At 38.9% G+C, this 27,785-nt stretch overlaps 2 protein-coding genes and 1 pseudogene across 2 annotated transcripts; 1 reads left to right on the forward strand and 2 right to left on the reverse strand.

Moving 5' to 3' along the window:
- Positions 1-171: 171 nt before the first annotated feature.
- On the forward strand, positions 172-3,555 carry LOC145490447 (uncharacterized). Its single transcript, XM_081469564.1, has 2 exons — positions 172-1,014; positions 1,219-3,555. The coding sequence occupies exons 1-2, from the start codon at positions 601-603 to the stop codon at positions 3,553-3,555; spliced, it is 2,751 nt and encodes a 916-aa protein (XP_081325690.1). The 5' UTR covers positions 172-600.
- Positions 3,556-3,739: 184 nt separating this feature from the next.
- On the reverse strand, positions 3,740-6,489 carry LOC145491508 (uncharacterized; annotated as a pseudogene).
- LOC145491500 (soluble guanylate cyclase 88E-like) lies at positions 6,482-27,526 on the reverse strand. The gene is made up of 10 exons (XM_081470742.1): positions 25,897-27,526; positions 20,230-20,447; positions 18,939-19,068; positions 16,409-16,555; positions 14,991-15,137; positions 11,794-11,953; positions 11,231-11,340; positions 10,320-10,409; positions 9,294-9,602; positions 6,482-9,030 (listed from the first exon to the last, which is right to left on the reverse strand). The coding sequence occupies exons 1-10, from the start codon at positions 26,698-26,700 to the stop codon at positions 8,866-8,868; spliced, it is 2,280 nt and encodes a 759-aa protein (XP_081326868.1). The 5' UTR covers positions 26,701-27,526; the 3' UTR covers positions 6,482-8,865.
- Positions 27,527-27,785: the final 259 nt, after the last annotated feature.

Here is a 27,785-nt window from a genome sequence, read left to right on the forward strand (position 1 = left end):
CCGTTGATTTAATACGTTAAAAATGCTATCTGGTTGCTTGATTACGCGGTACGGACTAATGTGTTCGCCAAAAGGTCAAGGTTTAGCCTCCGCAGGGAATCAGTGAAAAGCTTTGTCGTGGAAAAGACTGATCTATTGTTGGCGTATGACATGCTTCTGATAGCACTAAAACCGAGTGTTAAGTTTCTTTCTTTGCGGATTCAATAAAAATACACCTTTGAACACTTTTTATGCATAATTTTATCAGCTAAAACGTCCATTTTTAGTCACGAAAATAGAGAAAACAAATCCATCGAAAACTTGTAAAGGTGTGGCTTTATTCTGTCAGATGTATTCATGATAAGTTCGCACAATTAATCTTATATATAAGAAACAGGATCACTGCAGTCATTTCAGGAACAACTGTTGATGGACAGAGAAGAATGCTTCGAGCAAAAAAACCTTGCAGACAGCTCAACAGCGAGGCTATCAAGAGCGCTGCACTCTGTTATCTGACGCCAGTAATCAGTGGAAAGTGCAGTATTATAAGCGCCAAATGTGTTTGCAACGTAAAAGAAAAAGCATTGCCGAAGGCGTGGAGCTCGATGTGCAAGAAGCGCGATGCCTGTGACCGTGCAATTTCAGGTTAGTATCTGCTCGAGGATTGTTTTGGAAGCACAATTTACGGCACATTTTCAACCGTTGACGCATGCATGTTTTTTTTTCTTTATTCTAGGTATACCCAATATTGCGTTCTTCTTTAGTGCAATTTCCACACAAGAAAAGAAGAAAGCCAGCATTATTGAGGAAACGGCCGAAGAAAGCAGTGAAAGTGAGGATGATGACCAGTCCAGCCAGATTCCAAGCGCCACAAGCGAACAATGGCTAGATGGAAGTTTGGCAAGTGTTAACAAGTCCCTTTGTCCCGCTGTTTCGTATTGGGTGGCTTTAACTACGCGAAACGGCGCTCCTGCCAGCCCAATATCCGTCCACAAAGCATTTCTAAATTGTGGAGTGGAGGTTACCACACAACAGGTCAGCATTCATTCACGCTTAATATTTCCTTACAAGGGTTTTCTGCATCGAAGAGTGTCGTCATGTTATCGATCGAGCGACTGCAGAAAAAAAAAAAAACAACCAACATTCATTGAGCTCTTCTTTACTAGATCATTTCTCACAGAGGTATTATTTCTACTTAAACTGCGACAGTTAAAAAAATATTTGTTTTGTGTCTTCCAGGTTCAGTTTCAAGACGGAAAGGAGTCGCCAGCTATAAAGGAATTGTACAAAGTTCTTAAAGACCATAAAAACCAATACATGCAAGACCTCATAAGCTCATCATTTCAACGGAGCTATGAAGAAGAAGCAAGAAACCTGATGGGCGATGACCTTTACACCCAAGAATTAGACGCCTGTGGTAACGAAAATGTTGTGCGAATTACCCTTATCAACTCAAAGTTTCAAACGTCTTTGGCAATCGTGATCGAGCATCTGATTGAAGCAAAGCTCCAGATAGACACGTTTGGCTTCACTTCCGACATGACGACAGCGCAAACATCAAGTAATCTGGAATCGAATGAAGGAAAGAGATTGTCCGACAAGTTTACCATCTTAGTAAATGACATTGCCATTGGTATGGAAAAGCTGAACTACGCGAGTTATCGAGGAAACGTCTACAAGAAAGAGATTCGGGCGAAATACACCTACTCGTACAAGTGCGAGGCCAAGGTCTTTATTAACTCCCTCGCCACAAACGAATTTTTCAAGTCAAGGCTCATTCGGCAAATGAAGAACGTCATCAATCTCTTAGCTGACCCATATTGTGAATTGTTTCGGCCCCTCACAATCAATTACGACCTAATTGAAGTGAGCAACGGGACTTGCTGGTCAATAAAGAACAGGTCTTTCGTCGATGATGCCATTTCCAAAGAGCAACTGGGGAAAATTTCTCCCAGAGCGTTCTGTCCCTACGATGTGTCCAAACCACCAGATCCGAAGTACTTTCGCGAGATCCTTGAAAATAGCCTCCAGCCAGAGGAGATTTCCAGCTTCTGTGAAGATTTTGTCCGGTTGCTTTATTACAACAAGAAAAGGCACAAAGATAAAGTCCCATGCCTGGTGGGTGACGCCAATAGTGGCAAAACCAGTCTGTTTTTCCCCATCCTCGGTCTTGTGCACCACGGAAATGTGGCGACCGTAACGAAACAGCGCGCATTTAACAAGTCGATGATATCGCCATTCACGGAAGTAATTTTCATAGACGAGGCCACTGAGTCGACGCTTGATATAGACGACTGGAAAACGTTGACACAAGGAGGCTACTCGGCCCACGATGTCAAATACCAGACCGCCAAGCCTTTCATCAACCGGTGCCCAATGGTCATCACTTCCCAGCGCAGACTCAACTTTGGTCCTGCCGATCAGCCAGCAATGGACAGGCGTCTGACGACCTATCATTTTAAAAGTTTGCCCCATCCAGACAAAAATGCAGCTAAATGGTTGAAACAGCATCCCATGGATTGCGTACTCTGGGCGGCACAGATGGCTAGTCAACCTGCTGAAGAGGACCCAAGTGACGAGGATGTAAAGGATGGTGGTTTAGAGGAGCAAGAAAAGGAAGAGCTTCGCACGCTGTGCTTAGACGAAGTGTTAGACGAGAGTGACTGCCCAAATGTGGAAGAAAGCTCGCAGATCAATGTGGTAGAAGCGAGTCAAGATGGTTCCGATTCAAGTCAGGACCAAACCATCATTGCCTTAAGGAAAGCGGTGGAGAATTGTTCGGAAGGGTCACTCCGTCACCGTCAAGTATCTCGTCTGCTGGAAGTACGACTTAAAGAAGTCGAGAAACTGCGTCAGTATAAGGAGAAGACGTACCAACACAGGCAGGAGAGCCTAGTTTCCAGAGGCGTGACAAAGGCGCATGCGGCATTACTCCCTAGAGAAACATCAGACCCATTACCCACGCAAATCCAACAAGACTTAGAGGCAGCAAGAGAGCAGAGCCGTAGAGAAGAACTGTTGACCAAGAGACAAAGGGCGAGTGAAGCATTCAAAGCAGCGTGGCTGCAAACAACCGAGAGAGAACTGTACCAGTGTACCATGACCCTTGCCTCAGTGGTAGATCGAGGGAGAAGAGCTGCGATGGAAGCACACCGAGAAGTGCTCCAGGACAAAATGAAGAACCACCATCTCAACTTGGGCACTCTAAAGTGCGACTTTGCCTTGGAGGAACGTAGGCGGTGGTGTTGCGCGGAAGGTCTTTTGAGGAAAGAACACACATATCTTGTAACTAGTCTTTTCCAGACATTACCGATTATCGCAGAACTCGGTGAATCGTCAGGAGAAACTCCAAAAGAATCTTCGCCATCTCCGCTGGCACGAACAAACAGCAGTGACGACGAAAACGAATTGTTCATCACCCAAGGTCCTCGCACGCAATTGCAATTGAGTGGAACGGCTGCAGCAAGCCCCTGCCCAACCTCCCAGAAGAGGAGGAAACACAAGGGAAGAAAGGGAAATCCAAGCAAAAAACTTTCCCAGCCGTCAATTGCAAGCTTTTTTCCCAGTCAGAAGTAGTTCCATTTTGTAATAATGTATCAGAACTGGAATGAAGCCAAGAGCTTGCGTGAATCAATTTCAAGCGATTTTCTCAGTGAGAAGAGTTTGATTTTCCTCGTGATCAGAACTTCAATAAAGACAAATACCTGTGTGAATGTTCGAGAGTAGTCCAACAGTACCACTAATTAAACTATTTACAATCTCCCATAAATTAGTTGCGACACTCACAATATCGTAATAACTGGAATCTATCCGTTGTTAATTCGGTGAAAAGTACGCCGTTATAAAACATTTCTTGTTTCTATTTCAAGAGGATAATATCAGTTTGAGTTGGTTTTGTTCCAATGATAACTAGAGCACACCACGATTTTTTTTTTCAAAGTCCTTTTATCGGTCGTATAATTTAGAAGGTGAACCGAATTTTCTTGCCGCCCGGCTCAGCAGAGAGTTGGCTGTCCTAACCTTTTGAAAACGAAATTCGGGGTCTCTTAGGATCGCTTGCCATTGACCGAAGCCGTGTTTTTTAAGTCCAGCTTTTAGGTATTTGTCTTCTTCAGGAGAGAACATCACATTTTTTCTTCTCGCGCCAATTTCGTTCGGCCTGAAAGCATCTTCGCGTGTTAGTCTCGGCACGCCTGCTAGACGCTCGGGTTGTTTTTTCGTGATCACTTCGACCTCGTCGGTAGAAGGAGTGTCACTATTGTCAGCATTTTGATCTTGCGAAGAGCTTGACAGGTCTGAAAGCCTCGAGCGCACTTCCATTTCTAATTCTGTTCCCCTGTCACCGTGCAATTCTTTCAAACATTTGTGTGCCTTACTAGCGACGTCACGCGATCGTTGCTTTTGATAGTGAACCCTTGCCACGACAGAGCTGTGTTTCTGATCCTCGGATATTGTGCTTTGCGGTCTCGACTATTTGTCGATAGCGAGTCGGATGAACGTACTTGCCTGTTGCATCGAAGACAAGTTTACTCATTAGTTCTCCTAGCTTGTTGTGTTGTCCTCCATTTCTCGTCACTAAAACATAATCACAGTTCGGCTTGAGCAGAGGGCGTATATGATTGATGTAGCCATCTAACACTTGCATGCTAGTCTCAGTCAGGTAAAGAGAATCGAAGCCAAACTTTCCTGCTGTTTTGAACATTTTCTGGTCGATAAATCCGCCGTTGGTTTTAGCGTTGTTCACCATCTCAACAGTTAAATATTGATATGTCATCGGGCGCGATCCTTTGACCTTGATAAACAAATATACGGCGAGAAATTTGGTAGCAAACGATAAGTCTAGTGGGGATATTGTACCTGGATCATCCTTGCATGATTTTAGCACGCTTTCGTAGCGCGGCAAATAACGCCCTACGACTTCCAAGAGCTCTTCTAGCGTAGCCCAGTGTCCCTTGGCTTCTAAGGCTTCGATATCGAGTTCGCTCGTCCATTGTAATCGCATCATCTTGGAGACGGTCTTGCGGACTCGTTTTAAGTACAGCTCTGTGGAAGATAATCCTCTTAATACCGATTCCGAAGCTCCATTGACTTTTCTGAAATCCCCTAATTCTGCAATGGCGTCCAAATAGCCTATGCGCCCTGCGTGCCCGAGATTCCACTCGTCTTGCATCATGTCAACAAATTTGAAAAGTAGATTGGGCGAACATAGACTAAAGTCAACGATTTCAAATGTAAGATCCTCCTCTTCTTCGCAACAGAATTTAAGAAACTTCAAACACTTGCTGACAATTTGGTGCGCTTGCCGATCACTTTTACAACCTCCGCCACTGCCGGTGAGCCAGGACAAGAAATCTTGTACGATTTCACTTGACATGGCAAAAGAGACAACTCTTCTAGATTTAGGTGGAATCTTGTGATCACTGACCTCCATTTTGTTGCTTTTTTGTTGGCCTGATTCAATCTGAGTGATGTCTGGCTTTTCGTCGAAATAAAAGTACCAACGATGTTTGTTCTTTGCGTGTTTTCTGCATCCTCTTGCCGTTGTAAACCCATCATGATTGCAATCTTGCACTGGACAGTGAAAAAGGCCATCAGAATCGTCTTCTTCTAAGTGAAGTCGTTTGGGTTTAGGAGATGCGTTTTCTAACTTTGACCAGTCGATTTCCACTCCTCTTTTGTTCATCTTTTAATATCTGATATGTGAAGTTTCTCGCGAGACTACTGTATTTATAATAAATAGCTGACTTGTTATCCATCTGGCCCGCTTCTCACACAATAAAACCAAACAAAGGAACAAAGGGGCAGGTCTCATCTTGTCCCAACCTGCCCTTACCTGATTAAGCATGCAGCAGGCAAGCCAGGCTAGAAATTGAATTTGCCCTCGATCGCGCATGTTAGAATGGTAAAGTAACCTCGGAACTTGTGTTCGTGTTCACCAACGCTAAATAGGAACCCTCGTTCCCATTAAGTGACTCAAATAAAACAACGGAATGCTAGTTCCTCTTTAACTTAAAGCGGAACTAATTCCAGTTTGGAAACAAAACTATTGTTTCCATGCTTTCAGCAGAAAAAAGGACCAAAATTGCTTTTGAAAGGGACCAATTAAAACATTTGGGAACGACAAGCAGCGATTAGGAACAGCACGTTCCTAATTGCAAATAAGATAAGACTAAAGTGGAACAATCGTTCCTTAATATTGAACTCCGGAACTTACTATGCTGGTCAATGGGAACGAATTGTGTAAAAGAGAACACTCGACAAAATCGGAACCATTCGAAAAGGAACATTTGTTCCTGAAAAGATAAAAACGGAACAAAGAGTTCCCTTTACTCGCAATAAAAAAGGAACTTCGTGTTCTTGTTTAAGACAAAAGGAACCCGTTGTTCCGATTTCAGACATCGTTGTTCCTAGGACTGATTTCGGACTAAAAACAAGTTCCTATTGGTGTCTTCTAAGTTTGTTCCTTAAACAATTAGAGGAACAAAGCAGTAAAACTCGCGGAACGGTGGCTTTTCAAGAAAGCCATTATTTTTTGCGTCGCATCAATTACAATCATGATTTGAAAACTTGCTAAATTAAGGAATACGCCAACAAGGCGGGCAAAAAAATATCGACGAAAAAGATGGTGTTAAAAGCCAAAATCTCTGCTGTCATCAATTTTGGGGAATGTTAATGATGATGATGATGATGATGATAATAATAATAACATTAACAATAATAATAATGGTCCTTCCCTAAGCAGAAGGGACCAACGTGAGCTTTGAACCAAGATCCCAACATGGCTACAAAACTACACGAGTTAGCCATGACAGTTACAACGTCTTGAGAGAATTACCTTATTTATTAACTGCTTTTACACAATAAAAACCAAACTAAATCCCGCACCATGCCGTAAGATAACATTTGATTTCTTTTTATTATTACACATATGTACAATGTTCACTACAATAAATCTGGTCTTTAATCTACGTAATAATTTTATTATAACAACCAACTTTATATCCAATTTCGTGATTGCGAATCTTGTAAAACACGAACAAAGCCTTGTAAAGCGAATCGTGAATCTCTTAGAACTTATTTAATGAACTACGAATCTCAGTTTCCATTATGTGACGGGTCTGCTGGGAATCATGGTAGCTGTTATCATTACATTGCCAAGTCGGTCGTGAATACAAAAGCCATGATCCCCTACAGGCGCATCTCACAGAGGGAATCACAAAGTGCTTGCACTACGGGTGGACAACTCCAACCCGCGCTGTACTTTCGTTGACTGTGCACGAATAAGAATGTTACATCCACGTATAGCTACATAAACAAAACTATTATTTTAACTCGAGTCTGCATTAAACTACACTACAAACTCGTTAACCTTGTGCATGGAATACAGCCCTAAGTGACTTTTGCAGTTTGGAGATAAAATACATTAAATACTACGAAAATAGAACACAATCTTGCTATGACCGTAATAATTTTCTGCGAAAACTGTGTATAAGCAACATTCAGAGTGATGCTCTTAAATAATCCCGTAAAAATGAAATTAAGCCAATTATTAATATTGGAAACCCAAAACACAAACCCTTCAGCTGCTTAATATATAAAAGTTACAATTTATGTTGTAGTTCAATTTTACTCTTGGTACACACATACACAAACACACACACACAAAGGAAAATATGCCAAATTGTACCACAGGTAATATTGATCGAAAACATATCCATTCTTTTGTATTACATATCTTATAAATCAAACCTCTGATATCTTTCCATCATATAACATTTATCAGTTATCTCCTTGTAATTTTATAACATCATAATACTCATGGTGCAAATAAACCAAAAAATAATAAATAAATGAAAAAATGAAAGAAAAAACATTTTTGACCACATAAGCCGTAAGAAAATAACATATCAAACATACAAGTTGAGAGAATTAACGATATGAACTTCCTTGACATATAATCAATTCTTCAAAAGTGTGGAGATTTGAATTTGTATCTCTAGGAACGAAGGTCATAAAACAAAGGGGACAAATGAAATAATATTATTTTGTGTTTTGTAACCTATGCGTACAGGTTTATAAAATTTAAATATATCTAGCATTATATTTAAAGCTCCTTCATATCATCTATAAAGGACTGTTTGGCCATAACAAAATGACACAGCAAAATTATATAAAAAAAGCAAACTTATAGTAAAAAATAAATTAAAAATTATTCACTTCACCGATGAAACTATAACTTATGTGAAATAGTCCACTTTTGGTATGCAAACTATTTGACTAAGGTTACTATACTGCCCTGCAGTAAATGTATACTACTTTTTTAGAATTTTTAAAATTCTCACATAATTTAAAACCCTTGATTTAAATTCCAACCCCAGATTAAAACCGAGCATTAGATCTAATAAAAGTAAAAATACTTTCTATGTCTATAATGTAGCAACTATGTACAGGTCTTTTTTTGGGGCACACCACTAATTATTGTTCAAGACTCTAATATTTAAAGTTTATCAGAAGCATATCATCTTGTTCAAAGTGATGTGCTCCTGAGTGTAAGTAAACATATTTACATGAACATTACTGTTCGTGAAATCCAACTGATTCAACCCATAAAAAGACAATCTCCCTGTAAGATCTGTGAGATCCATAAAGGTCACAAAGCAGAGTCTTTATACACCCTGCAGTTGGCCAACTGAGAGGTTCTCTGCAGCAGACCTCTTCTTGTCGGATGGGTGGATGAGGGGGGAGGGGGAGGGGGAGGGTGGTAGTGAGGATGCTTTTTGGGTTAGTGAATCATAATTATTACAGCTTGCCCTGAGGCAAACTTGAAAATTGGTTTTCTTTGCATCTTGTGTAAATAGGATACTTAAGTTACTGACCAGTAGTAAGTTAAAAAAGATTGCACAGGGATGTTGATGCAACATTTGAAGGTTTGGCTTGTCCAGGTGGCTTGGCTTGTTCTTGAGTGTTTTTCTCATTTTCCTCATTTGATTTGCTTTTCTTTTCATCTGTGGCAGAATTATCTGCTTTTATTATATCGTCATTACCCTTGACCTGAAAATTAAACAGACAGTAAATTAGGAGCTTCTGTAGTAGGGGTAAACAAATGAACATGGTATGAAATTTTACAACTCGAATCTTGTTACAATTTAAAGATCATGTATATGTTCAATTGCAAACTACATGTACATATATAATGAAATTTTTGTAAAAAGAGGATCAAGTGGTAAATGCTGACTGTTGTTCCCATAGGAAGTGTCCACTATGTACAAAAAGATCACATATTATCGATAGTCATTGCACAAACATTTCCAAACCTTGTCCCACTGAAAGTGCAGGCCATTTATGTTATGTGGTGTGTGTGGAACATGACCATAATATGCGACTGGACTGTCTTTCTGCTGTATCACTACATCATCATCTTCTTCATTGGCTTCATCTTCTTCAAAGAACGACCCCATCACTGGCTGAAGGCTGGGTTTACTCTGGGTGGCAGATAATCTGCCTGTTTCACAGTGAGGACCAATAGCAGTTGTATGGCCGCCAACCATGGACATGAAGGTCTGGGTGGCTTCTCCTCCTTCTTTCTTACCAACCAGCCAAAACGTCTTCATTCCTCCCTTGCCCTATCAGTCAGAAGGGAAAGCGATCAGTAGAATGTCAAAATTCCTATTTTCAGCATTGAGATAAATTTGAAGATTACGATAAGATAGACAGATTCCACTAAAGTGTTTACATCCTTGTTGCCACCCAATTCAAACACAATGATTCATTTGGGAGGTTACAATTGCCCCTTTTGTACATACTCTCACACAATCAGTTGCGTGTGACAAATTGTACAATTGTGACCTCCCAAATGAGTCATCGTGTGGTCTGAATTGAGTGGCAAAGAGGATGCAAACATGCTAGCCGAATCTGTCTACTGTTACTTTGTAGAGTAAAAATTAAGCACCACTCTTCCACTACTCAATGTCAACATATTTTCCACCATGCATACTTACAGTTTAAGGTAAAAGGTAAAGTTTTGCATTCAGGCCTGCTGGCCCATACAGCTCATATTTACATATAACTATGGTTCTGTACCATGAAACAACAACTCTCTCCTGGATAACAGTCCATCAAAAGGTTACTCCCAACATTACATTCTCAGGTAACCGTTTAATACACACTTGGGTGCAAAAAGGCATGGTGATAGTAAAGTGCCTTACCCAAAAGCAGAACTCAATAACCCAGCTGGGGTTGAGCCCAAACCTCTCAATCCCTTAACCAGCTTGCATGTACCTCCATACCTATTGGCACCACCTAGACCATTAATTTTCCCAACTCGAGAAATTAATATTCACCTTAATATCAATGCTGCCTCGCTGCTTTGTGACGTAGTTGGCAGTTTGTAAACAATTGTAAGTTGTCTCACTGATGTGGATCCTCATTGCCTAGGATTAAAAATATAATGAACATTTACAGTACAATTGAAAGCAAAGGAATGTACAGTACAGTGACCAGCACTCAAGTCATCGTCTTAGACAAATAATTTCTTCAGTATATTTGATTTTAGCATTCCAGAAACAACTGTTGCTAACTGTGAACCACAATGAAGAATGGGCAGCAATCAAGTCTGTACACAGAACAACTCCACTTAGCTCCTCGAGTTTGCACGTGCATTGTATTTAGCAAACCCACTGACTGACTGCATCAGGTAAATGTGCAATCCGATTGGCTACAAAGAGGCTATCTAACCAACAATACACAGCATGGGGAACAGTTTAATCTTTGAAAAAGGTTTCCACTCTACATTTTCTATTAGTTTCTGAAACATTTTAAACTTGTTTGTTTCACAGATTGTTACATTTAACTGGGTTGCGCTAATACAATATTATTTCCAAGAGAGCTTAACCTTCATTTCAATCAACTTTCACAAACTGAAAGAAAGGAAATCATGAATGTGATGGTGTCTGGATATCTGATGTTAATTAGCATAGATTTTACGATTTTATTTCTCTGCTTTCTCGTTACTTTTAGTTTCAATTGAGAAGATATATCAAACACTCAAGACTGTATTTGATCAAATTTCCAATCACCTCGAAGTTCATCAAAAGTACTCCGCTGCACGTCGTATTTTCAACTCTCTTCTCGACATTTGGAAATGTGGTTAAACACAGTCTTTTGTGTTTGATATATTACTACTTAGTAGTTAATAGTGTCAGCTAATAACCTCAAGCTCACTGTCTAATTATTCTTAAATATTGTCACTTGCCAGTCCAGAGGACTCCATCCTAGAGGCTGTGTTGACAGTGTCACCAAACAAACAATACCGTGGCATTTTCAAACCAACTACACCTGCTACAACCATTCCGGTATGTACACCTATGGCATGACATGAACAATCAGGAAAACGCAATCAGCAATTCTGTTTCTTTACAACTATAATAAGAATGGCTCTGTAGTTATGAACATTTTCAATAAAGGTAGGCAATAGGATTTTGATTCAAAAGGAAAAACAAATCTTAATTGACCATGCACATTTCCCCAATGAGGATTTTCAGGGCTAATGAAACCAAATGATGAAACAAATAATGCAAATGAACATAACATTGTTAAAAATCCCAACTGGCGGGAGGCAGACCAGTTGGTTATTTACAAGCATGACCGAGGAGTTGACCTAGGGTCTACTCAGAAACAACTCCAGCTAAGTGGTCAGAGCGGGACTTGAACCCACAACCTCCGGATTTCAAGTCCGGCACCCTAATCTGTTGGCCATGCTGCCTCTATATAGTGAGTAAGTAGAAATGAGTCTCCTATTGAGTAGTTCCATCATACCTATCCTGATTTTGAGGTGTTGAGATGATTTCGAAGGATCACAAAGTGTCGGCATGGCAGATATCATATCCAGTGCAAGGTCGGCAACATGTTCTGCATGGTAATGGCTACGCTCAGGAACACCACTCACAATCATGTATGCATCACCAATTGTCTCCACCTACAAAAACAAATTTATGCATGCTGAAGTACATCTTCTCAATTCTAGCACTGTCCAGTACACCAAGATACAAAGCATGCAAAGTTTAAGCACTTGGATATTACCAACAGCAGGATACAATAACTATACTTTGTGGCCCTAGCAGTCATTAATAATACTTATTGCCATTGTTCAAAGGTGCCGACTGGACTATTCTGAGTGAATAACGAAATCTGAACATATCTAGTAACTTCCACTTACAATCAACAAATTTCCAGACACAACAGCCAAATTTATTGTTCACTCATTTTAAAATGTTAAGGGACACCTCATGAATTAATCTTAATTCAGCAGGCATCTGGAAAAGCCACACACAGTGATACTGATAAATTGTTACACAAATTCACATTTAATTACGCCATGCTGAATGGATTGTAGTATACTAGCATTTGAAAACATTTTGATTATAATGAACCAAATTTTCAGATTGAGAAAAATGTAAAATTAAATTGTAATTTGTTATGAGAGAGCAGTCTTTCCTGGTTTTTCTTCAAGGTACATTAATGTAATGTAATGTACATTAATATGTCCTATGTACTAAGGAAGCCCAAACGAGCAAAACAGCAACTCTAAATTTTATTGACACATTAAGAAGTTCACTGTTTACTCCGACCAATATTATTATTTATTAAATCCATTTTGAAATCACTGGTTATCCTTGCAATCTGATTGGCTCTCAGTAGTGCGATTTATTCATGAATCACACTATTTTTTGCTCCAAATCGCATCTTTTTCTCAGCCAATGAGAATGAGACAGTAAAACAAAACAACCAATCAGATTTCAAGATTAGCTTAAAGTAATCAATAAAATTTCAGGAAAATGAAAGGCAAAAAGCCACTGTGTGGAGAATTTTGCAACTATTATTGCCAAAACTTTGTTGTTATCATAGTTTTTTTTCCAAAAAAATCGATAAATTTAATTAATTACAGTTTCTGAATGACAATTATGAGCTCCTTCAGGCTGAAGACCTACTTTAATGGAAGTTTCCAACTTTCAGTGTCCATTTTGACGAATATTTTGGCGATTTTTCTTCAACATCTGCTCAAGATCCACATGATACCAAGTCCAGTAAAACATAAACAAATGAAAACCACACAACAACAAATTCAGAGCCATCTCAAGAAGGTAGATGTTTCCAGGTTTCCGGTAGTTTCAAATGAAGAAACAAAAGAGCTCGACTCTGTCGCTGTGAATAAACATAGTCAAAATACACCACACTGCACAAAATAGTGAATGAATGAACTTCTTGCGAAGCCCGTGCCAGTCCCACCATCTTGGAAATATCTTAAAGCAAATGTAGCCGAAAGAACTTGATAAGGTCCTTAGTATTGAGTCCTACGCCGAGGTCACAAAAAGAAACAGAGATGATAACGAGCTGGACCCCCTTAAAATCATGCCATTGAACGGTATTTAAAAGGAAACAAGAAGATCTGTTAGATCATATAACCGCGCTTTTACAATTTAACTGTTTTCTTAGCACTACAGTCACAACAGAGTGCACATTCTAAAGCAATCCTTGATGATTCATTGGTTTCTCTAGACACCACATCACTTGATCAACACAACCTGTATTATTGCACCATCAGTCGTAGCCGTTGTGAAATCTCCGATGCCGTAATAGTCTTAATCTGGAACTTTCTTCGGCATATGTATGGGAATGAAGATACGAACACTATTAACAACAGCTTTCTTTCTTAAAAGTCCAGATTAAATTTAATTGTTTTTTCCACTAAGGAAAGGGCTAGCAAAGAAGTCTAACGAGTCACATAATTCAGGAATTGCGTTATCCATGGCTATCTTTAGTACGGTGGTTATTTCCCTACCAATGACGCAATCCTTGCATGTTGTGACATGTTCTTTGCTTGGCTTGCAAATATTTAATTTTCCTTCTGATTACCGAACTGGCTGCGATGAAACAGCCAAAGAATTTACTTCATTTGCCTAAAACCGCAAGAAATGCTTGCAAAATTGCAAATAAATTAATGACCGTCGCTTCTGCCGAAATAAACTTGCGAAGTAAACACGATCTTATTTGTCACGTAGCGAAAGTGAAAGCTACAACGTCAACGCATTCCATGGCTGACGTAATACCTTTTTTTAGCGTATTTATTAGTCCCTTTGAATCCAACGCTTCGATAAAACGAAAAGAAAATATACAAAAAAGAAAACAATATCCCTAGAATTGTCCGTGTATTTATGTTTTTACAGCTTCTGGCGGAAAAACTTCACACATTGCGTGACTCAAAATTTGGCCGAGAGGGAGCTTGGGTCTGGTCACTGACAAAAAAAAATAATAATAAACCCCGGGTAAACCTAGAACTCCGCTCGGCCCATGGCCGCGCGGTTAAAAACGTACTATCCACTGGGCATCGTGCACTCGAGGGAGTTTCACAACTCAAAAGAAATCGATCGCAGGATTACACAGGATATGCACCTCTAAATTCCTTCTCCAAAGACAATGAAAAATCCCAACCTCAACCACAGAAGAAAGGAAGGCCTTCCATAATTGATTCAGGCGACGAGAATTGAACTTTTATCCCTGAAGTACACTATTTTCATTCTGACTTCAGAACTGCTTGTTTCTTTGTCATGCTCGAATAAGTTTTCGTCACATGACATCATTTTGCATACTAAATGAGACGTAACGGCGTTTCCAGTTCCGCTTTTTTTTTAACAAACCGGCTACTGAAACAGTACACCAAAAATCTAAATTTAAGGTGATAAAATTGTGCGATTTCAAAATGGATGTAGTAAAGTGGCAATTGAACTTCGCGTCGTGCAATTTTGGTGTGAAATCATACTTGTGATTTCAAATCAAACTCACGCTGCATGCTCGTTCGATTTTGAAATCACACCTATGATTTCAGACCAAATTGCACTCCATTCAGTTCAATTACCATTATTTATTACAAACTACTGTACATAAGCTACATGTACAAGTCATGTATGTACTGTTTGCTTGGCATGTTTGGTCCTGAAACCATTTGAAGCACTTACCTTGTAGACATTGTGTTGCTCGCTGATCTGATCAAAGACTGTGTACATGTTATTCAACATGGTAACTACTTCCATGGGGCTTATCAGAGAACAAATGTGCGTGAATCCCACTACATCACTGAACAGAACAGACACATCATGGAACATCTGAAACAACAGCCGCAGGTACACATTTAATTTAAAACTGAAAGGGTGTATACTCATGGACAAATCGTCATACAATATGTACACAACCCCTTATATCTAGCACTGAGAGGGCAGGGGTGCAGGGATGAAGCCCAGGGGGGTACTCCCAGAAAAATTGGGTGGGTGTGTGCAACCCATTTCCCAAAACCCTTACCCTATTTATGACCAAAATCTGCGATATTCCTTACCCTTTTTATGACCTGACCAAAAATTCGAAACCCTATTTATGACCTGACCCTTAAATCAAAACCCTGTTTCAGACCTGCGTGATATTTAGTCCCTAGTACAGACCAATGTTAAATTACTGTTAACATAATTTGTGAAGGGCTTTTGTTGATTTTCTTTTTGATAATGATGGAAAAGTGGCTTCTTCTTAAAAACATACCCATAACAAGGCTAGAGTGCAAAAACCATACCCTACTTATGACCAAAATCAGCTAAAATCAATATCCTCTTTATGACAAAAACGGCTGAAAAAGCATACCCTTTGGGGCCGCACATACCTATATAGCCCATATAAGGGAGTACCCCCTGGCGGGGGGGGGGGGGAAAGCTAGTAACAGGAATACTGAGGTACTTGACTCAGTCCCAGTGTTGATCCCAGTGTTTTGTTTAAATGTAGTCGTCATAGACACCCTAAATACTGAGGAAGAGAATTTATCCATGGGCCTTGCCTCAGTCACAAGGGGGGAGGGGGTGGGTAGGGCTTGGGGTAGGGTATCCTTTATATGCACTGACTTAGCATTTTATTTCTAAATCCAAGATTAGTCAAGGAGCATGTGATGGTGGCAGCAAAGGTAAGAGGGCACAGGACCTATATACCAGGGAAGAAAAGATCGAAGCTAAGGCCAAACTAGGAATGATTGACATCATGGTTTGCAGAGGGACCTTTGTAAGACAGACATGTCTTGGGATGAGGCAAAGAAGATGGCAGAGAATACACATTTAGAAAGCAAAAACTACTGTACAGTACATGTAGATACTCCATGTAACCCTTGCTATATTGAAGATTAACAAATTGTCAAGTTAATTAACAAAATGCGAGTTGGGGGATATTTTACAGCTGTACTGAGAACTCTGTGAAATCTCCATCACTTCAATTTAAATTACTGTTGCATAGCTAGTGCCATTGCTTAAAATAGTTAGGAATGGTAAGTTTTAGCAAAATGGTCATATTTCAACATCTATACCTACCTGTACAACAAGCCAGAGATTTAAAAAGTTTAAAATACCTCACAAGTATTAAGAGCTGGTTCACCCTGCCTCAGACGATCAGCCACAGATCTTGGGATCATTTGATACAGCAATGAATCTGTGCGTCTCTTCTCAATATCCAGCTCCTTCATACTTTCCTCAAGTTTAGCACTTTTGACCAATTCCTATGTAATAATCATAACATAACATAATTATTTACTGAGAAGTAATCCTTACAGGGTTCTTCTAATGCTACTTTTGCCATGAATTAAGATGTTAAACATGTCCTCTACTAATTGCACTTATCCTTTGCAAATTCAAATTAATTTTCCTCTGGGGAATAATTGCCTCTTGTCCTCCCTCTAGTGGGAGTAGCAGTGATGTAATTGGTTGGCAAGACACTTGACTTTCATAGTGTCTCTCTCCACCTGGATTTATAAATGGATACCACTTAATTCAAGGTCTGCGGTAAATTATATACTGTAGGTAACCAGCAGACCATCCAGGATTGAGTACAAATACCCCTAATTAGTAAGGAAACAGGACATAAGTAAGACAGGTTGTCTGCTTGTTGGTCTGTCAGTCTGTCAATTTGTTGGTCAGTGAGTGAGCGATTGAGGCAGTTAGTCAGCCCATCCATCAGTCCATCAGTCAGTCAGTCAGTCAGTCAGTCTGTCTCTCAGTCTATCCATTAGTCAGTCAGCCCATCCATCAGTCAATCAGTCAGTCTTTCAAACAGTCAGTCAGTCAGACAGTCAGACAGTCAGTCAGTCTGTCTGTATGCCCACAGTTATCAAACAGCAATCTTTGTTCCAACATTAGGCAACTATTACAGTGCATTTACTGAAACCGGGGCCACCCAGACAATGAAAACCAATCAGATGGGAGAACTGAGACAATAGATTCCAACATTTTCAAATCCAGCCAATCAAATGTCTGGTACAAAACAATGAAATCTCAACTAATTCGCTTAGATGCTAACGCGATTACGGTGTCACTTAATAAATTGTCAAGCTCAAGCTGTTAGTGGTTTCACGTGCTTGTGACCATGCTTGTGGGTTTAAGAGAAATTATATGCTGCATTTTCTATGGGGTCGTTGGTTGGTTAGAAAATACATGACAAGAAAAGCTGCATAAGGGTGTCACCATAATTATATATCGCCAGCAGAGTGAGTGGTGTAGGGTTTGAATATTGTCGCGGCTGTACAAAAGAAACCCTTCAAATGGTCTCCGAGTAGTTTCGCATGTGCACAGGCTCGATATGTATGAATTGGAAAGGGATTGTTTTTGAAGTAACTGAGAGAAGCTGAAAGCAAACTTCAAGCAGAAGAAATGAAAAGTTAACTGGATACAAAAATGGACTTGTAACCTGAATTGTTTGTTAGAAATATCTTTGGTTTTTCCATCCACGGGAGGTTCCTATGCATGGCGCTATCGTCTTTTCTTTTTGAGTGAGTAATTTTACACGCTGAGGCTTTGATAGTACAACACGGAAGAAAATTGGTTTGAATTTTCCATGAAGATGTTATTTCAATACACTGATAACCCAGAAAGGGAACTCAAACTCTGAAATGCACAGCTGCTGAGACAGTGAACATGATGGTTTTTCTGAGAACTGTGTGGTGGATAACTGAAAGCCTTGTAAAAATACAAACACGCACAGACAACAGGAATCTATTTTGTAAAAAAAAAATGTCAAAAGCTATTTTTTATTCTACAATTTTAAACAACAACCATAAAAGTGAGGCCGTATGAGTGGAAAACAGTCAATGTAATGAGTTTACCATGCTTGTCAATGTAAAATTTGGAGTAAAGTAACACAATATTTTCTAACGCAAAAGTTCTAACGGCTTGAGCTTGACAATTTACTAACAGACACCGCAGTTGTGTAAGCATCACAACGAATAAGTTGAGATTTCATTGTTTCAAACCAGACATCTGATTGGCTGGATTTGAAAATTTTGGAATCTGTTGTTTTGGTTCTGCCATATGATTGGTTTTCATTGTCTGGGTGGCCCAAGTTTCAGTTAACGCACTGTAAATTTAATTATTAAAGATCGGTAATGATTTCTTTAGCTATGAGAGATACATTTACATCTATAACATATCAGTCCACTGAAACTTCCAACCAAGTTTAATGAAATATCACTGGACAATAAGAGAGTTTTCAAAATACTACAGTAAATTATTCATGCATTAGTTGTAAACTAGCAACCTTAAGGATGGCATATATTTGACCAAGCAGTATTGAGCCACTAATTCTTGTTTTTAATAATAATTTTTGTCTATGCTATAAATGTAAAATAATCTAACTGCAATTACACTGTACAGAGTATTTCAATCAGCACTGGAATTGATGTTCAACATTAAAGAAAATTAGTGAGTCTCACAGATTACATGTATGCTAAATAAACAGAAGAACAGTAATGGTCAGTAACAATATTACTATTAATATATCTTGCACCTCAATCACAACACTTTTCTCCAAAATAGCACCAATTTCTACCATTGTGTTACTAACAACAAACCTAGGAGGCTCAAGTGTCATTCAAGTGTCTAACATCTTACCTGATCAAGAGCCAGTCTCAGTTCTGCCGACTGCTGTGTCCCAGCTAACACAAGGTCTCTACTTGAATCATGCATGCTCAAGTCATTGATATATAAACCCATGCAGCACATCACATCCAACTTCTCAATGCTGAAATTTGAAAAAAAACACAGGACAGTAACCAAAATAAACTTGACTGTGTGATTACATGCACGGGTCATAAAGTTCTGAAACACCCATAAACTTTTGGATTAAATTTTAATTGATATTCTTTTTCCTATCTCTGGTCGCTAATTTTGGGGTTGCTACTTTTGGGAAACTAATTACATGTAAAAATGTGTTGTTGTGTTTACAGTGTGAACATGCTGGCATAATGACATATTAGCAACATAACAGCATGAATATACAATGTACACGTATAAAGCGACATACGGATAAAACTGATCTTTCCGTTATGTGGTTATGTCATGTCTCTGTTAAAACAAATTTGAACAATATCACAGCTTAACAAAGAACCAATCAGAGCCAATCAATTACCCAAACTAAGGTCTCTGACAAGATTGTGGTACTGGCTGTGTGCTCTCCTCGCTTCTTGTTGAAAGATTGGACCCACCCACTCTTTTCTTCTAGCATTTCATTCTTTTGTTTTCTTCAACGACGGCATCCGTCATTGAAGAAAAAGAAACTAAAATTATCGCATATGCATTTTAAAGTCCTTCTTCCCCCATTTTTCACCAAACCTTATGTCTTAATGTTGATGTTCACATTACCATCCTGAGCAGTTGAATATCAATAAGTAAACGATATTTGCCAGCTGGGAGATCTGAATTGGGAAAAACTGTGCCTGAGGTCTTGAGTACAGTCCGAGGCTGCAGGCCAAGAGCCATACACAAGACCAAGGGCACAGTCTTTTCCCAATATGGACTGAATAAGGCCAGAAATGAACATGTTTATATTTTCCTGACAGTATTACTTTAAAGCAACTTTTGTGTTGAATTTCAACTAAAGCCTTCAGTTCAAATCTGGCGTATGAATGCATTTGACATTTCTGGCACAAAAAGTGATACTGTTTGCATTATAATTGTTTGACTCTATGTTGAATGTTTACAATTTGCATTGTTTTACGGTGTAACAAAAAGCTTGAGTAGTTGCCAAAGTTAGAAGTTTTGGAGCAGTCTATACTTGGGGTATAAATCTAGGGGAGAATCCCAACTGCTGGAGCACATGTAATTAGCCAATCAGATTCAAGGATTTAAGATTTCAAACTGCTGAGCTGGAGAAAAAAATGAGTCACCTTATTGAACAACTTACATAGGAGTTGCAAGGTAGACCATTGATTGCCACTCATCCATAAACAACATCTGTCCCTTGAGATGGATGTGACAGCCAGAGTCTTCATCAGCACTTTCCTGTTTCTTTCCATTCACCATCGCCTCTCCATTTTGAAGATTCAGGATGGCAGGATTGTTGTTTTGTACCACGGCCTCAATTGACAGTAATTCAAATGCCACATTGGTGTGAGTCGTCACCTGTAATTACAATAATAAGATGGTGATATCTTCATCACATGAGGAATTTTGGAAGATATGAAACAGTTCAAGCTCCACAACATACTTTTAATTAGTTAACAGTTCATTATAACTGGTTCTATTAAGAGTTTTAAGCCAGCTCTTTGAATACAAGGTGTTTCGATTTTCAGTTTAACCTTACATGTATCTTTGCCGTGTTTACTTTATCAGTGTCATTGTATGTTCATACATCTAGCCAAATACTTTGAAGTCTACAGAAGACAGCTCTTCAGTGGAACCATACCTGTTAAAACCTGGAAGGGGGGGGGGGGGGGGGGCTTCAACCCCTATATAAAAAGGATAGGGGTGCTTGTTGAAAATTTTGAAAAGAACCCCTAAGAGAGACCAAGATCCTCTTTTTGTGGGTGTGGCTTGAAATGTTTTTCACCCCTAAGAGGTACCAATTCAAAAACAACAGATTATCTCCTGTTATAGTTTTTTGGCTAATACTCCAAAAGGCACAGCAAAAGCTCCTGCTATGGACGTTTTGAGAACAGAACTGCATTTAAACTCTTGACAGGTATGATGAGCACCCTTGTCCTTTTAATGTGGCAGTCTCCCATCCCCCTCCCCCCCAGGATAAAACATGGAGTATCCATTACAAAGAGGTGCACTTACAAATAAATATCTCTAAATTTGCGCAATGCTTTATTTTGAAAATGCAATATCTGTAACCATGCAATGACATCTGCAAATGGTTAGATATTCTAGTCTTCTCGGATAAGGACGATAAACCATAGGCCCTGTCTCCTGCATCTTCACTGTTATGGTCAGCAGGGGACGTTAAAGAACCCACACACTCATCGTAAAGAGCATGGCACGAAGTTCCCGGTGTTGTGGTCTGGTGTTTGCCCATTGTACCGTTGAAATGCTCAGAGACATTAGCTGTTAAAGCTACTCTACAATCCGAGGGTAAATAAAGTATACTACTACTGCTGCTGTGCTGCTGCTGCTGCTGCTGCTGCTGCTGCTACTGCTACTGCTGCTGCTACTACTACTACATACAGGTAATGACTGATTGTTATGTTAGGCTTGACTCTTTACCCCCTGAAGGCTGGTTGATAGATTCATATAGTGTCAGTATCCTAAAGTTCAAAGGTGCTTTGCAATATCAGAGAAAAGCTAAATAACTATCTAAAAATTGAAAAAATTAGTCTAAAATAAATTGCAAAAAGGCTTTTCTAAAAAAGAAACGTTTTGAGTCTATTTTTAAAGATGGACACAGACGAACTATACACGCAGACACAGTAATGGTAATGGTAATTAGTGCCTTTTGTTGGGACAATTTCCTAACAAAAGGCACTGTTTAGCAGCACTTTGCCGTGTCTGCATATGCTGTTGTTCATACCTGTGTTTATGCACTAGCAAAACCCAGCCCACAGTATCATGATAACTTTGTGAATATTTGATAGATTTCTATGACTTTTTGTCATTAACATTGTCTTGTTAAGATCTGCTCATCAAAGTAAAAAAATTGTGACCCCCTCTTATCTAAGACATGGTTGACCACCCGCAAGTATTCAATTTCTTTTTCGAGATGCACAGGGAATGCAAGACTTGTTTTACATCAAGCAATACACTTCACCTCCATGCCAAAGTGGTGCATAAGGCACTGAGATGTACTAAATAAGCTATTATGGTCCAAGAGTATATACTTGAGATATTTGAAAGCTGATATGTTATTGAAGTTTTTCACTTTCAAATTAAAATTGGCCTCAAAATAACTGTCTACTTCATGGCTGCTGATGTCAATTCTTAAATAAACTGATCGCTGGTTTTCAAACAGTCTATCATACAAAGGCAGAACGTTTAAATTTGTTGATTTCGGAAAAACTGCCAGTTGTCTTAGGGGGTCTTGTCTTAGGAGGATAAATTTACAATATGATACCTATTTTTGTTTACTTATCAACTTTTAATTATAGTTTGTAGTGTCAGAACACAGCGACTGCATCTAAAAGAAATTAAGGTAATTCCTCTGAAATAAAAGTGACAATAGATTTTTGTTCAAACTTTGTCCACTGAATATTTGTCATATGATAACTTCAATTTTGAAATAAAAAAGGGGGCTGCCCATGCTCATTAAGGAGCAGTGAGGCATTGAAAATGCCCCATTTTAGCATTATTTAATGTTTATTATAAAAACGCATTCCCAGTAATTGTAAAATCTTTGTAAGCCCAGACTCATAAGAAAATGCATTAAACTACAGTCAGTACATTGTGTTGGACACAACTAAACATTTTAAGTTTGATTCAGACAAAAAGCTAAATCCTTGATTAAAATTTGAACTAAATTTCTTGACGTGGTTACCGACTGCAAAATAGAAAAGACCACAGTGTATCTGCTATTTTTCTTATTTATTAAATTTTCAGCAATAGAATTTAGATCAGTCTTTTCTCACGCGAAGCTTATGATTAGTTGATTACAATGACTGGAAAAAAAATTGGGATGCCCGTGCTCGTTGGTGAGCTAGAGCCATTTTTCAACTGAAAGAGCTCAATATCAAGGCAAATCCGTCATGTTTTCAATATGCGCATGCACGAGCGCGCGCTAATGACACCATAAATTATGCGCAGTAAGGATGCGCAATGCAGATGTGAGGAATGACCTTAACCGCAGCTTCTAAATAAAATAAATTTAAGAAAGAAGCATATTAAGGAAGCTGCAGATTAGAATCCTTGGGATGATAGTATCCCTGGGGGATCTTTTAACGGGTAGGAAGGTATTAAAGACAATATGGTATTTTGTGGGTATCACAAAAATATATTGTATTATTAACACCTTACTATTAAATTGGAGGGATTTATGGGGAAAGTGATAAAAATATGTAATAAATAAAGCTCATTTGCATGACAAAGTTGAGTCATTTCTAAATTTAATATCAATTTCTCATATTTCATTAAATTTTGACCCATCAAGTTCTTAAGTAACGACACTCAGTTGGCAGATATGCATTATGTTTACTTCCTGTTGTGATAAGGCCGTGTTTAAATTGTATTGACACTCACATGTTGACAGGGAGTACCTACAAATTCAAAGAACTGAATAGTCAATGACATTATCTCATTTACTTTCTGCTAGAAGAAATAAAACATTTCCACAGTATGAGACCTTTTTGCTTGACAGTGAGCACTAATTGAAGAAAGTTCACTTTGTTTAATGGACTAGGAAGTGCAAACATTAATTTCAACCAAGAGCACAACCCCCACAAAGACATTTTAAAATACCAAATTAAAAAGTTGATGCAATATATTTGGTGTATCAGTTTCAGTGATATAAAACCAATCTCATAAATTTAATCAAAAATTACATCTCTGGATAATTTTTGATGCAAAATATTTAATAGAAGACAAAGTTCCTTCAAAAATAAGTTACAGAATAGGTTCTTTGATTTTAATTTTATCCAGTAATTAGTTAGGCAGAAACAAAGAAGATGGAATAAACAATAAAATTTGAAATGAAATCCTGTTAGTTTATAAATAATATTGAAATATTGTATAAATTTTGACTTCTGTAAATAAATTTTTACTATTTCTGATTTAACAACATTTACTATTTATTTGGTAAATGTAACAGTAGTGTCTACATCACAGTATTCAAACCATAATCCATATTTTTGGATAAGTTTTGGATAAAAGATATCACTTGCAGATGACTGACTTAACATAACAACAAGCAAGATTTGGTTAGAGCTGCTTTCCTACAAGTTTTTAAATGTGACTTAAGTCTTGAACCTTATTATCTTAAAGCCAGCTTGGCATGCTCCTAACATGCACATTAATTTCAAAAGGAGCTCATTTCAAACCTGGCCTGCCAAGCCTAATGAAGGTACACTGGATTAAGCAAGTACTGCCTTATCACGTTTGATAATGATGTTGTACAGAATTGCCTTTGGACATAAAATTATGTTCATAATACATACTTGAAAGAAATTGTTACAAGTGATGGTGGAAAAAGAATGTCAGAGAGATTGCTTCTGAGATGACTTGTTGATACTCACCTAGCCTTTAATTATCTTGCCTTCGCACAAATTAAAAGGACAATACAGAAGTAAAGACCAGCCCAGAAGCCATTTGAGAGGTGGTAAATGGTCCTTCAAGAATCAATTGGGTCTCGCAAAATTTTCATCAAATTTCATGGGTATTGTAGTCTTGTTTTTTTTTTGTTTTCAGCAGTTATGTGCAACTCTCAGTCTCGCTTTTTTGCAGGGCTAAGAAAGTCTTGGAAGTCCAAATTTGTTTGTCTTACTGTCTTAAAGTCTGAACACTGTTGGAAGTGGCGCTAGCTGGCCACTCTAAACAAGTGTCCGTCTTAAAGGACTTAAAGAGAATTCAGTTGCAGAAAAACAAGTGAAATTCAGTCACACCCTGCAAGACAATCATGTCCTAGAATAGGGCTGTGTCTGCCAACAGATATATGGCTTTGATAGTTGACTATAGTCTACTGCACCTCAGCATAAAATATCTGCTCTATTCCAAATAAAGAATAGACTCTTCAGAAAGGAATCAGGAGCCTATCCAAAAAATTCAGATAGAGGGGACTGAAGAAATTGTGGCAGAATGCAAACCACCACCTAGATAAAAAATTTCTAGTGGCCAATACACACCAGGGGATTTGCTCCAGGGGCATGCTCCAGAGTCAATTTGTATGACTAGTACACATTGGGGAGCATAGTGTTGGAGCTTGCTCCATATTATGGTACACACGAGGGAGCGTTTTCAAGTTTGTTCAATTTGCCCCAGGATCTTGCTCCCAAATATTTAACCGGTTAAATATTGTGGAGCATTTTGTAGGGTGGAAATTCTGCTCCCGATAATTAACTGCGCCCATGAAATCGTTGGTACGCACGAACGACCTTTGCTCCCAGAGTGTGCCCCTGGAGCAAAACCCAGGAGCAAAACCCCTCATGTGTATCGGCTTTAATGATTTGGTGGGTGCAGTGGGAATTGCATTGCAGTGGGAATTGACCCGTTAAAATTCCTACCTTGAAAACTTATCTGGAATGCTGGGAATATATTTGAGTAAAAACTTGCAGCTGGTAATATAATGGTTTATGTATGAGGGGATGTTTATCAATATTTGTCAAGTTTTATTTGTTTATTTTCTTAATTTTTTTAAAATTAAATTCAAAATTTCAATAGTTTGAGCTTAAAACAAGGTTTGGTTCCAAGACAAGAACAAACTTGGGAAATAGATTTTACTAACACCGAACAATTAAACGGATAAAGAGTAATAAGCTAATAAGTAATGCCGGCTAATAAATTGGCCATGTTGATCGTGAAAATCTGGTAAACCCGCCAGACCAAGGTGCTGAAATGACCTTAACATGAAAGCAGGTCAAGTACATTTAACCAAAAAAAAACTTTACATAGTAATCAAAATAAGATAGTATTAACAATAATAGTGACTTACATTTTCCCATGTAAACTCCGTGAACGGTCGAATCAAAGTAAACTGCGAAGCAATCTTTTTACCAGGAAGGTCTGGCAACACAGCCTCTAGACTATTTCCAGTGCTGGAAATCACCATCTGTCGATCGAAAACAATATGAAAGGGAAAGACTTCGTAAAATACATCCATCGGTATCTTCAAGTCCCCGGCTTCGCCGTTGAGCGAGATAACAGAATGCCGTTTGGGCCGTCGACGGGTCTCCATGTACACGCTGTTGTCGAAGGTCAACTGAAACAGTGCGTAACTCCCGTGGTTGTTTTCATTGTACTCCAAAACCTTCACATCCACTTCAAGATGATAGAAGAATCGGCCGACAGCTTTAATCTGACCGATCACGTAGTGGAGAAAGCCTTTTCTTGACGAGCGGTAGTGCAATGTCAGGCCAGTCTCAGTTTCATTGTCACAGAAAAACGATGGTGCTTTTAACTTAGGGTAGGTGAAACGCAAATACTCGTGAAGATTGTCCAGACCATTCAAAAAATCCCTCATGTGTCTGCCAAGGACTTTTAAAATTCTGTCGTAGCCATACTGGCCAATAAATCCCAGAAAATGAAGTCCGACGTCTTCAGTGATTTCTTCTCTAGTATGGTTCGTCACCTCCAAAGCTGCTTGTACAAGCCGAGCCATCACATCTTCAGAGTATATTTTATGCGTGGCAAATGTGTGATGTCCTGTTCCAGACTTCTCTACAATTTTGTTCCAAGCCGGTTCGCCATATTTCTCTAATATAACGCAGCGGAAGTTTTCGAGAAGCAAGCCGTACATCTTAACTGCACTCTGCTTACGAGAATGATAAGCAGATGGCGTCGAACAATATTTAGCCGATGCCCAGAAACAAGATGAAGTGTCACGCACGCAACCGACCAAACAGCAGATGAGAAATTGATAAATAATATCTGCCAAAACATTAACACGACGTAGGAAACTGCTATTGTTTGGTCTGTGTTTGCAACACGATCATTGAGATAACCATTATTAATCCGTCCAAGGTTGACGCGAAGATCGAAGAAGTACAAAAGTCGATCTCAAGCTCAATCCCTTCTGACAGCATCAAGCTGTTCTGCCAAATATATCCAGCTGTAACATAATATTTTTTTTAGCGGCAGCGGCAAAGCAAGCACAAAAATAAGTGTGTTTGTCGCGGTTTGTCGTTACCAAAGATCGTGGGCTTGCAGTACTCAGACTTCTTCACACACAATGGCTCTCCAGTCACTCTATTAAACCAGGCGGCTGAAATCCAGCTAACAAAAGCCCGGAAAAAACAAAATAATGAGTGATCGGTAGGCTGGAAAGGTGTCAGCAAAGATTGCCTTGTGCCGTCGCTTAGTTAATTGATTCGCTTTCGTATTCACAAAGCTAATTTAGATCACTTGAATCCTTTCACCCTGAACTCGCCGCCAGAAGCGTTTGAATAATAAACCTCGGCCTGCGCATGATTAGCTCATGATTAGGAATCTTGATAAAGTCAAGAAAGTTCATGTTCCCGCCATATTGTGGTCAACGGTTCGCGCCAGATGATAGCTAAACATAGGTCCGCTCTGTGTGCATAATGGATAGGAAGCGAGCCAAATTTATCATCTTAGCTTTGTCACCGTCTATTCCTTGGCACCGACACTCTATCTTGTAATTTAATTCGTTCTTTTCAAAAGCCATGATCTATTGTGATTCCTGTTTTTTTTAGCATAAAAGATCGCTTTAATAATAAAATAATACATTGCTTTTATCGTTGACGTATCCATTAAAACTTGCTATTATAAATAAATTTGAGAGATGTAACCCCACAACTCTACAGCTATTATAGATTTTCAAAAACACAGTAAAAACAGAAGCGTCTAGTCTTTCGCGTGCAA

The sequence above is a fragment of the Orbicella franksi genome, chromosome 6, assembly GCF_964199315.1.
Source record: "Orbicella franksi chromosome 6, jaOrbFran1.1, whole genome shotgun sequence".
NCBI classification, from domain to species: domain Eukaryota; kingdom Metazoa; phylum Cnidaria; class Anthozoa; order Scleractinia; family Merulinidae; genus Orbicella; species Orbicella franksi.

What these genes read in the sequence shown, in the direction of transcription:
- LOC145490447 (XM_081469564.1), top strand. Translation starts at nt 601, where the DNA reads ATGCCTGTGACCGTGCAATTTCAGGTTAGTATCTGCTCGAGGATTGTT. An exon ending in TGGAGGTTACCACACAACAG is followed by an intron (nt 1,015 to 1,218) that starts GTCAGCATTCAT and finishes TGTGTCTTCCAG; the next exon opens with GTTCAGTTTCAAGACGGAAA.
- LOC145491500 (XM_081470742.1), bottom strand. Translation starts at nt 26,700, where the DNA reads ATGTACGGCTTGCTTCTCGAAAACTTCCGCTGCGTTATATTAGAGAAA. An exon ending in CAGCTCTTAATACTTGTGAG is followed by an intron (nt 15,138 to 16,408) that starts GTATTTTAAACT and finishes CTGTTGTTTCAG; the next exon opens with ATGTTCCATGATGTGTCTGT. An exon ending in ACACCTCAAAATCAGGATAG is followed by an intron (nt 11,341 to 11,793) that starts GTATGATGGAAC and finishes GTCATGCCATAG; the next exon opens with GTGTACATACCGGAATGGTT.